This window comes from Mesocricetus auratus, unplaced genomic scaffold (assembly GCF_017639785.1).
Source record: "Mesocricetus auratus isolate SY011 unplaced genomic scaffold, BCM_Maur_2.0 Super-Scaffold_100009, whole genome shotgun sequence".
Classification (NCBI taxonomy): domain Eukaryota; kingdom Metazoa; phylum Chordata; class Mammalia; order Rodentia; family Cricetidae; genus Mesocricetus; species Mesocricetus auratus.
In genome coordinates this window covers 27,045,293-27,057,790 of record NW_024429193.1, presented here as the reverse complement: position 1 = coordinate 27,057,790, position 12,498 = coordinate 27,045,293, and the positions used below count along the sequence as shown (strand labels likewise).

The 12,498-nt window shown below is 41.5% G+C and overlaps 1 protein-coding gene across 5 annotated transcripts in view; it reads right to left on the bottom strand.

Annotated features, from left to right (window-relative positions):
• Positions 1 to 12,498, bottom strand: part of Sgms2 (sphingomyelin synthase 2) — a 70,784-nt gene that overhangs the window by 19,293 nt on the left and 38,993 nt on the right. For all 5 annotated transcript variants that reach the window (XM_013122612.3, XM_040751779.1, XM_013122613.3 and 2 more), the window contains exon 2: positions 3,105 to 3,792. In XM_013122612.3, coding sequence (XP_012978066.1) covers positions 3,105 to 3,559 — 455 coding nt within the window. In that variant the 5' untranslated portion in view covers positions 3,560 to 3,792. The remainder of the gene's footprint in view (positions 1 to 3,104; positions 3,793 to 12,498) is intronic.

The following is a 12,498-nucleotide window of genomic DNA, read 5'->3' as shown; positions in this document are numbered from 1 at the left end:
AAATAAAGTAAAATTTAAAAATATTTTAATAAAAGTGTCTAAAGAGAGGCATGCTTGACTTGGAATGTCACATAGTACACACATGAATGTATACTTAATACCTCACTATGGAATCCAGTTTTGTAAGTGTTTATGTACCAGTGAAAAATTAAAAGGACTGGGGATGTGGTTTATATGTTAGAATATTTGCTGTGTACAAAAAGTCCCTGATTCGATTTCTAATACTGCATAAACCAACATCTTGCATCTGGGACATCGCAGCAGGGAGGATCAATAGTTTAAGGTCAACACTCACTACATAGTGAACTTAAGGCCAGTCTTTATCTCAAAAATCAAAATAAAACATAATAAAATTAAATGGAAAAGGAGATGGGTCAAGAAATAAAGACAAAATGTTTTCTTGACTGCGGCTCTAGGCTCTTCTGAGTCTTCAGCCTAAGCCTGTGGTTCTAGAAGCCGACTGAGCTCACAACCTCCAAACCCCAGGGCTGTGCCCACAGCATGACTGCCTTGTGGGCACCGGCATGGGAGGAAAGGGCCTGTGGGCTCTTGCTGGGTTCCAGCACACGGTGACAGCCCCCCTTCTGGTACATCTGTAAGTGCTGGCTTTGAACACGGCAATGAGTGGGAACACACTGCCCACCTCCTTTTAAACTTCTCCAGAACATTCCACCGGGTTTCTCACCCTCACAGCTCTCAAGCTTTCCAAACCATCACTGACCAGAAGACTCTAGAATAACAGGCAGCCTCAGAGATGAGGAATGTTTTAAGTTTTCTCCAAGACACTGTTCTTACAGCGACCAAGGTCAAGTTCCGGTAACTGCTAGGACTTCTAATTTAAAAAAATATACATATAAATATCTATTTTAGTTGTCTGCCACAGATAGCTATTTCAAGAACATTCTAGGGTTTCAGGTGAGGGAAAATGAAAGAAGTAGGCTTACTAAAAACTTGGGAACCTAGCTTTGTTGTCTTAGTACTGAAAAGGAATAGTCAACAGAGCTGGCTGTTTTCCCTTGGTTAAGTGAAAGCAATTCACTCTGTGATTCAGCCCCAAACCCCGTCCCCAGGAGTGCTGCTCTGAATTGTGCTTCATGCTATTAGACAACAAGAAATAAGGAAACATTATTATGAGTCAATTACATTCATTCCAGCGTTCTGTGCCCAGAACAGAGGACTCACTTAGGTGAAACACTCACTCCACAGTCTTACTTAGAAAAAAGAACTCCTCATGGTGTGTTTTCCCTCTGAGTTTTTGAAAGAAAAAGAGACAGGAGAGTTGTCTCCATGGTAGAGGTTTGCCTGGCATGTGTGAGATCCTGGGTATGAGAACCAAGAAGAGAATAAAGAAAGAAATAAAATAAAATAAGGACATATTGAGAGAGGCTGGGATGGGCAGGATTTCTCACTTGGCTAGAGTATTGAAAAAGCTATGAGAATTATTCCACCAGTTACCAAAATCCAAGGCCCAAATCTACTTCAAAAATGAAATGTCAAACAAAATCAGCGCTGTTGGTTACCTTAGCAGTGGGTATAAGGTACATGGCCTATGTAAGCGACCCTGAGTGGTTTTCTTTTAATGGATATTTTCTTTTTAATCAACATGTAGCAAATGAACATGATTCATAGGAGACAGTGAGAAATTTCACTATCAATGTGTAATGATCAGAGCTTTCCTATTGTTCCTTTTTTATATTTTTCTTTGTTGGCTGGGGATTTAACCCAGGGCTTCATGCGTGTGAGTGAAGGGGATGGTGTACTGAACAACATTCCCAGCCCATGCCCATGAGTTTTGACATGGTTATAACAAGATCTCGCATAAACCAAGAAGAAGGCTCAGGTGCAGGACAGAATCCAGTTCCGCACTTGACTAAATAGTTCTTCACACAAATGTGAATATGAACAGCTTTTACATACAGATTGAAGGAGAAAGGGGCCATCCATAATCTATGCAAGCCCTATGATGGTCCGTGTCAATTCCCAGACACTAAAAAGAAAACTAATGGTCAATAACTACAGCCTTGCTTTTAGCATGAAGAATGCCACAATGACACATGCGGCAGCAGTTCATTTCTAAGTAACAGGCAACTGGTAGCTCTGCCTCTTATCTAAAAATATTGAAAAATTTTGAGAGTCACAATAAGGAAAACTGCATCTGGGCAGCTTCAGTTTGCCATGCAAGTTTTGAAAACTACAGGGTTGCTTTTGGCAAGTCTTTGAGAAAAGCAGGTTGAACTCTTCTAATTACAAAGCAACAGTCAACTTGATTCTCTCTTCTAAAAGCGACCTTGTGGCACTAACACGGAACTCTTATTTGACTTTGGATTTTGAAGCTGTATTGAGGGGGTTCCCATGCTTCACATTTTTTCAAACCCTAGATTGCAGGTATTTTGTTCAAACGTATATTTTAGGGACTTAATTCATGGGATCCAGTAGAAGGCAAACACCTAAATGACAAACGAGAGGATGGAGGAATTGTGTGGCCTCCAATTTTGTGTACAGAGAAGCAGAAATAAGCATGTCAGAGCGATGTCCAGTGAGAAATCTTGCTTCCCACTACCCGGTTGGTACAGTTCTGATACGGACTGACGAATGCAGGGCTGGACTACTGAGCCATGTTCTCCTTCGGGGTGCCAAGAGGAAGGCAGGACGGTAAGTTTACTTTAGAAATCTAAAACCCAAACCACCGAAGCCTAGTTCCAAATTCAGCTTCTTAAACAAACACTGGTTACTTTGTGCAGGAAAAGGACAAGAAAGGAAAGAAAGCTTAAGAACGTTTGCCTTTGCCTCCTGAGTGGAATTAAAGGCATTTCCAAGCACCTTGATTTAGGGTAGGAATATGACACCACATCACTGGAAACCGGGCTCTGCACTGTAAATTGAAAAACCAGTCCCCCTCCATAAGACATATGTGGTCACTCAATGAACACTTATGGAATAGTAGCTGAATCGATTCAATTATGTTTATCTACAATTTCGTTCCTCAAATGGCTGGGTAAAACTAAATGCCTTAAAAGAATCTGAGAAAGATAAAGATAATTTTAGTAACGCATCATCTTTTAAAAAAAAACCTAAATCCAAATATGTTATCAGTCAATACTTACTTGTATCTCAGAAAAAGCCACTGGGTGATCCACAGTCCAACTAATACAATCCCATTTATTTCTGATACAGAAAATGCCCATTTGACCCGGTCCACATAATCAAAAAATTTGTCTGGGAGTGGAGGGCTGAGCTCCTTGGGAGGGACCCTCTCATGCACGACTGTGATCATGACAGTTGTCAGGACAAGGTTGAAGAGAGCATATATGAAGGCAATGCCCGTTTTCCACCACTCCAGGGGAAACTTGTTTCTGGAGTCAGTGGGCATGGAAATCTGGATGTAGTCCGGGTACTTTTTGGCACCCTTTCGTAGTCCGTTGGATAAGCTCTTGGGTTTACCATTGCCATTTTTGTTTCCTTCTTCTACAGTGTCAGCAGGGCCTGTGTAAGTGTTGGTAGAATCGTTGGTCTGATTTTCCAAATGACCTTCAAGTTTTGCTGTCTCTATGATATCCATTGTCTGTCAACCTTCAGAACTATAGGAGATGGTAAGGTTCTTGGTCTCCGTGGAAACTTAACTCTCTTAATTCCTTCTGCTTCCAAGATCAACATGGACTCTTAGAATTGATTGTGTGTGCTAATAGGAAATGTAGACGGCCTCTGGGTTCTCAATTCTCCCCTACAACAATCTGCTGTGTACTCACACAAGGAAGGCAATTCTCTTTCCCACAGAAGATGCTATTGTCCCTCCTGAGAACAAAAGAAAATGAGGTGAGAAAGGGCTTGTTTAATTACCAACCATTCAAAATGTAAACATTCTCAAAAGTAAGGAAACTAATTAATACCAAAGTGCTTGCTCTACCAAGACATCATCAGATGCTGAGATTGGATTTATTTATTATACAGTGCTGGATCGTTTAATTTTGGGACTCTTGTCTCTCCTTCAGCTGATGTGAGCATAGATAAGAACATCTTAACAATCAATTCCCTGTTAATTTCTTTCAATAAAGCCAGGACCTAACATTTCGGACACTCACAAATTGCTAACCATGAAATCATAATATGCTAGAACCTGTCCAGAGACACCACTCCTTCCTGATAAGGAAGGACTAGAAATAGAATGGATCTTTTCTAAGAAAAAAGGGGCAAATAGTGGGACTTGGTGGCTCACACTAATGACAGCATTCAAGTGGCTGAGGCAGGAGGAGTACTGTGACTTTGAAGTAAGGGCAACATAGTAAGTAAGGTTCAGGCTAGCTCAAGCTGAAGTGCGAAACCCTGTTTCAAAACAATAAAATAGAAATGTAAAGGATTTGAAAACTCTGGGAAATCACTGAATTCTTATGTCTGCATTTTCCACAACAGATCTGTTTCTGACTTTCCTATTAAAAACCTATGACTCCTTTAGTGACTTCTTTTATGAACAGACTGCAAAGCAACACATTCACATTCAACATTTAAAACGATGGTGCCTCAGTTTATCCTAGATATGACACACACACAAAGCATTCAAAGTCAACAACCTTCAAAGCAACAAGGTCGGGAGATGTACAAAACCTTTTCTCATTTGGGAAAGGGATTGAAGTCGCCATAAGGAGACTTCCTAAAATTGCCACAGGAAACTGATGACATTTTGATATAATCACAATTTCTACCAAGCAACAGAAACTGGCATTCAGTGGTCCCTCTTGGGACACTTACCTACTGTGGCCGAGGAAAGACACCTCTGGCTGAAGTACCACAAGCTCCAAGGAGCAGGGAGTCCTTACCACTCCAAGAGAAGCCGAGACTCTTATACTAGCTTGCACTATAGCCCAGCTGTTCCCAATTTAGGAAAGCAGCATTTCAGTCAGGCCCAACCACCAGCCCAACCACCTGAGGGGTTCCGGAACCCTGTAATTAGTCCCCACCCTGAGTACACTGCCCAACTTTAGCACACTTCTTCCAAATTTAAAGGCCTCCTTTTCAGGGTAAATATGGTTAAATTCAATGTAGTGACAGCTAAGCCTTTAATGGATGTAAAAATAGAAAACTGTAAGTGGTTCAGCTAGTACATCCAGGTATTCCCTTGACACGATGGTGGCAAACTACAAGAATTTACTGTACACTTACTATCTCAGCACTGAGGAATGCAGGAGCAGATGAAAGGGTTTTGTGTTGTTTTAAAAACAACACAATGCATGAACCAGGGAGATGGTTCAGCAGGTAAAAACCCCTGCTGTGCAAGCATAAGGCTCTGAGTTTGGATCCCAAGCACCAACTTAAAAACCAGGAACGGTGGAGCTAGCCACTAACTCCAGTGCACACGTGGGAGTGGGCACAGCAGTTAGAGACCTGTGAATCCTCTGGGCTCGATGGTCAGCCAGTCTAGTTGAATTAGTGAGATGTAGATTGACAGTCTTGTCTCAAAAACTAAGGTGCAGAATGTCTAAGGAAAACATCTGATGTTGACCTTTGGTCTACATGTGTGTGTATGTATGTGTGTGTGTTTGTGCACGCATGCACAAACACAGCCAAAAGCACCTAGCTTAGTTGAAGAGCTAGAGCCACAACAAGGCTTTGGGAGACCAGGAAATAATCAGATTGTGAAAGGAAGGACTGAGATGAGCTGGCCTCGAGATAAAATGGTAGGTTTATTTGTTACACGTCCCTCTCCTCGGGCAAGAGGCATCCATTTTCAGACACAGCCCACCCTTGAGATAGACACACCATGGGGGAAGTTGACATGGTAGGGACAATGAGTAGCCATGAGGGTTCATCCACTTCCAACAGCTCACCTTCCTCTGTCCCTTTGAAAACTCTCCCAGCTACTGAGGCATTGGAGAGGGCAGGGAAGTCAGTGTTCCTCCAGCCTGACCAATGTTCTCTGCAGTGCCTGTGGAAATGTCAGGGGAAGAGTACGTGTCTCAAAGAGAAGCCTCGGCAAGATGACTCCAACAGCAACTCTCTCCACCATGGACACCCTCTTCTGAGGAAGAGATACCCAGGCCTTCAAGCAGCAACGGGTGGTTTCTACCCACTCCATCCTAGTTGGCTAACATATTCAACATTCCACATGTGCTCCTAGCCTGGTGTTCATGCATACGAGAAGCTTCATCAGTGGACATAAAGGTGAGGTGGCCTTTGTAAGGTAGTCATCTAGTTCTAGAACACAGAATGTGGAGAAGAAACTCCAGCCACTCTTTTCCCCCAAGAGGAAGAACTCCGGCACCTACCTCAAGGGACTACTACGAATTTGACTGAAATAATGATGAGGCTGACTGTGAGTCCTTGGGAGGTTCTAGAGAACCACTCGGTGAGTACAGTACCCATTGGTTGTCATTAACAATACGACTGGTGTTTTCCTGGGGATTTCATTATGGTTAAATCCACACACAGCACATTCGTCTGTGCCATCCAACCACCAGACTCAATGTTGTGAAGATGATGACTATGTCATACTCATTTTTATAACTGTCCCTTCTTCTCATTGCCTGAGAAAATGGCAAAAGCCACAGTGGTTCCTCTTTGGGTGGCAATTCCATGAGCTCAATTGGGCTACCACACCAGAGCACAAGCATGTGCCAAGCTCCCCAAGTACCATGAGTTAACCTAGATAACAAGGAGACAGCTTAAGGTCTTTAAAAACCCACCTCCCTTGAGACAGCAAATGCAAAATGCTGAGATTTGTTTTGGGTACATCAGTATGATTCTTTTAATTTTTTAACTACAAAGTGGGATATAATACAGAATTTTAAGTACTGTTTATAATTAGGAAATGATTATAGTAAAATATACCAGAAGCACATTTTAAGAAGCGATAATCAGGCTGGAGAGATGGCTCTGTAGTTAAGAGCATCGGCTGCTCTTGCAGGGAACCTGGGTTTGTTTCCCAGAACGCATAGGTTCATCTATCTCCAGGAGATCCAACACCCTTGTGCGGCCTCCGTGGACACCTGCATACATATGGCACACATACATACACACATTTCCTCCCATGTACACACAAACAAAGATACATCAGTTTTTTAAAAGTAGTTATCTTGAGTGAAGTAGAGGGGCATTTTCTATTTTGCAGACAAGAGTACCCAGAGCTAGTCATAGGAGTAGCAGTGCTCTGTCCGTGTCATGCTTAGCTGTGTATCATGTGAGCTGATGTCTTCTGTGAAACATTCTCCCTGCTGCTTCCTTCTGCACTCTTAAGTTTGCAGTCCTCTGTTGAACTACAGGAGATCATGCATTGTGTTCCTACATTTTATGCCTGTCATCTTCACTGCTGAACAGTGTCTATTCAGAAAATCCAATGTCCTAGTCAGGGGTTCTATTGCTGTGGTGAAACACTGACCAAAAAGCAAGCTGGGGAGGAAAGAGTTTCTCTGGCTCACACTTCCACATCCTGATCATCACGGAAGGAAACCACGGCAGGAACTCAAGCAGGGCAGGAACCTGGAGGCAGGAGCTGATGCAGAGGCCATGGAAGGGTGCTGCTTACTGACTTGCTCAACGTGGCTTGCTCAGGCTGCTTTCTTATAGAACCCAGGACCACTTAGGGATGGCACCACCCACAATGCACTGGTCCCTCCATACCAATCACTAATTTAAAAAAATGTCCAACAGGCTTGTCTACAGCCTGATCTTATGGAGGCATTTTTTCAGCTGAGGCTCCCTCCTCTCAGATGACGCGAGCTTGTGTCAAGTTGACATAAAACTAGCCAGCACACCAAGACAAGTGAACGGTCAAGTAATTAACGAAAAGCATAGAACATGTACACATGAAACCAGCTTTCTCAAGGACATAGCTACTGACAGGTCTACTCACAAATTAAACACACATACATCTGTATGACAGAATGTTTAATATTATCAGCTTTGAAAACCCTAATATAAATACGCTTACTACCTGATCACAAACTACTGGATTGATGCCCCTTCCCATGTCAAAGGACAAAACTGCCCTCAAATACTAGAAAATAATTAAAATATTTAGAATTTGTGTGACGAAAACTATGGAAAAACCCCAACACTGATGGGGAGAAAACACAAGCACACACCATTCTCACAGGAAGGAGGGTGAGCTGACACGGTCATAGTCGTAGATGATTTAGTCATTGAGTTTTAACAATCCCAGTAGGATTTCTCCTGTGATTTGACAGGATCTCTAACACAGGCATTTAAAAATGGAGGTGGCACTATCACACGATGCTGCTGCTGTAATTGCCCTTTCGCCGGATTCCTATTTTGTGGGTTCATCACCCATTGAAATAAGAAGCACACAAAGTATTTAAGCAAGTTTCCAATCGTCAATTATGAAAAAAAATCTGTAAAGTCAATATCCAACACAGGGGACGGATTCACAGAATCATGACTCTCACTGTAAAGAAATACTGTGTGGTGATAAGGATGGGCTACCTGTTCTGAATCAGAAAAACTCTGAAATTCTCAAAAATGCCAATTTCTTGAGCACTCACATGATTCCATAAACCTCATGGCTCAATACACACGACTTTGGTTCATGTATAAAATTATTAAAATACTGCATAAAATTATCCCCATTATATATATTCATATATATATTCATATATATATTCATATATATTATATATAAATGAAGGGTAAATAAAGTTTGAATTAAGCTAGGATTCTCTCTATGAGAAATATCATCATGTATATGCTAATATTCCAAAAAAATCCAAATCCAAAGCATTTTAAGATTTGTTTTGATTAATGTGTATGCCACATGTGTGTAGGTGCTTGTAGCAGCCAGAAGAGGGCATTAGACACCCTGCAGTTGGAGTTAACAAGTAGTTGTCAATGGTTCAATGTCAACTGTTCTGCAGGGCAGCAACCCTTCTTAAGGGTTGAATCACCTACCTCTCCACCCCTCACCCCGCCCCCATTAGAAACCTTTCTGACTCCAGGCACTTAAACGTGTTTAATAACCACAAGGCTGCAAAAGAGACCCATAATTACTAAAACTATAATACAGTATACAGCTAAGGGGAATTCATCCTGGACAGGCAGTAAAGCATCAGCAATGTCTAGCAGAGGTTACAGTAAACAAAATGGAAAAGGGGTCATGGGATCCAGAGTCAAGGATGCAGGCTAAGCAGGCGTTTGAAAGGCCACTCACTCCCAAGCGCCTCCCTCTGCAGGGCTGATGGGAAGCTAAGTAAACACATTTACTGAGGCCATGGGGCAGAAAGTCCAAGGCTCGGAACACTTTGTTTATCAGACCTGCAAGTCTGCCCTGCTATGCATGTGACTCGTTTACTATGATAAGATACAATAAGTTTGTCAATATAGTTTACAAAAAGAAAAGAACTTACCTAAGTTATGTGTGAGTTTTAATGTTTAGAAGAATTTAATCAAGATAGAAGCTAAACCCCAATCAAAGCAAATATTATCCTACTTGTACCAACTGGAATTACAAACGAAGGAGGAGACGTGCACACTGAGCTTATGATGCAGGAAAAGCTACAACTTAACATTGGGTCTGAAGACTGTTATCGAGCCAAAACTAATACCTGATGCCTTTGTTAGCAGACCCCAAAGCTTTGTCAAATCTGAAAACCCATCAGTAACCATACAGCCATTACAAAAGGAAGTAGAATAAAATAGGAACAAAATGCAGCAAATGTTGCTTGCGTGCCAGGTTCTTCATTAGTGCCTGGTTTAATCACTCATAACAACCCCAAGAAATATTGTCACCCCAATTTAAAAAAAAGAAAAAAGCTAGATGTCCAAGGTCAGATAAGAAACACCAAGGCAAAGCAAGTTGCCCAAGGTCAGATAGGAAACAGCAAATCTTACATTTAAATCAGGACGCTGACCTCAAGAGTTTTCTCTTCTTAAATGACACACTACTGACTCCAGGATGTGACATATTAATAGGTGAACAATGCAGTCAGTGCAACGACCAAGAGAAAATTATCAGGCTTTTTTTTAATAGAAAGAGACATAAACACAGAAGAAAGTTCTTTAAATAGCTATTAGCAACAGGCACTTAGAGGGCTGGGCATAGAACTGAGGGGTGGAACTAGAACTCTTGCCCAGAGTGTGGGAGACCCTGGAATCAACTTCAGCATCAGTAAAGCAAAGCAAACACACATGTACTCACAGGGGGTTCACACACACACACACACACACACACACACACACACACACACACACACATACACACACACACAGTATACCTAAGTAGTAAATTTTGATATATAAGTTGTCCCTCATCTTGGCAGAACAAAAGGAGCTTGCTAATAACTTACCTATCATCTGTATTCATCATACTAAAGTTAATGTCACTAATAAAGCATGTAAAATTCATAACAGGGCTCTATTACTCTATGTTAACACGATCCAGCTGGACAGAAGATTGCCCATCTTGAGGCTTTTCGTAAAGACCAGGACATCTTAACCTAGAACTTCATTTCCTTGTGAAACCCCTCCTTCCTCAAACATAAACCTATGTGCTCCCAAGCCGGGCATTGGTGGTGCACGCCTTTAATCCCAGCACTCAGGAGGCAGAGGCAGGTGTATCTCTGTGAGTTCGAGACCAACCTGGTCTACAGAGCAAGTTCCAGGACAAACTCCAAAACAATACAGAGAAACCCTGTCTCGAAAAAAACAAAAACAAAAACAAAAACAAAAAAACTATGTGCTCCCAGATGCAACAGTGCTTTGTGAGGGATGTATCCCACTTCAGAAGCAACCACAAAGTTTTCTGGGTTTAAGGCTGTGTGGTGTGTGTGTGGCTCAGTTACTAGAGTGCTTGCCTTGGTTGCATGATGCCACGGATTGGGTTCCCCAGCACTTGGGAAGTGGAGACAGGAGAATTGGGAGTTCTAGGTCATCCCCAGCTACACGGCAAGTTCAAAGCCAGCCTGGGATGCATGAGACACTATCTCAAAACAGAAGTTTGTTTTGTTATTTTATCAACAAGTTCTTGAAAATTCAAAGGACAACCAACTGATTGCTTATTGAAAACTATCGTGTAGTTTAGAATGCTTTGCCAACAAAAATAAACTGGCTAATATCCCTGCCAGATCTAAGAATGTCCCAGTTTTCGTGTGTGTGTTTTAAAATAGTCTCTCCATATTTCCCACACTAGCCTGGAACTCCATATGTAGTCCAAGCTGACCTTGAATAGTGGTCTTCTTGGCTCAGGCGTCTGAGCGCTGGAATTACAGGCCTGCACCACCCCTTCCAGCCTGGATCATAAATTTTGGACAGTCACAAGGTCCCACATCTTTTCAATAGAACAGAGTTCCAATTAAGGAAGTAGGTTCATAATATCTTGACGACTTGCAAAAGCATTTCATTTTAATATAAAACATAACTAAAATCCAATTTCAATTGATTCTACCTGCCCCATATTAACTTGAAGAAAAATTATTGGCAGAGATTGAATTTTTTTTTTTTACTTTCTGGTAAGGTAGGTATATACATCTTAGGGTGAATGGGTTGTTTCAGTTCTGGATCTAGTTGTAGGAGAGAAAGAGAAAGGCATTCAGTTGGGACAGGAAGTAATCTTTTTATCTGGGACCATAGGCAGGCCTGGAGAAAGGCTACAAATAGGATGGAGTTTCTCTCTGGGCAGTTGACATGTTCCAAAATTAGATATTGATGATGCTTGCACAATTCGTTCATTTGCTAAAAATCTTTTACTTATGCTTAAAACAATGGGTTCTATGGTATTGAGCCACAACAAAATTCACTTGTTAAAACTGATCTAGCCCACAGGACTAACAATTAATTTTCTAATTTGCTAAAAGTCATTTAATTTAAACATAAATGAATTTTATGCTATTGAACTACATTACAGCTCACCTGATAAACTGATCTAGTTCATAGGACTAAAATTTTTCTAAATAACTAGAAAACCAAGGAATATTCCACACTCTCCCTTCTAGGCTGCTGTGTCCCTTCACAGTGCTGGACAGAGCAGCTGGGAATTTTATAAGCAATGATTCAGAGCTGTCACACATTTCTAAGTTTTCCACAGATCAAAGTTAAAAAAAACTAGCCAATGATAAACAAATATTTTAACTAAAAGTATATAGTCTGGACTCCCTCACCCCCACAACATGTAACTAAACAACATGAAGTGATTCGGGAAAGATGAGCTTCCCCTCAGAACCGAACAAAAGTCACTATGTGACTGAGCTTTTCTAAAATTCCTGCAGTAATGGAGACAGACCCTGGGACCTTTCTATACCAGCAAGAGCACTCTACTACTGAGGCACACCCCAAGCACCACAAGTAACACTAGGGAGGTGTAAAGGCTGTTATTGCTGAAAACTGGTCACTTTAGTGGCTGAAGTGAGTACTTACCCAGAGCAAATATTTGCTGTGCAAATTTGAAAACAATAAATCTTAGCATGAGGAGTGTTTCATAGGAAGGGATCATCTACAGTTCAGGGTGCTGTGAAGGAGACAAGGGTACTGCTAGTAGCAACTGTCTCTGTCTAGTAAATGGCA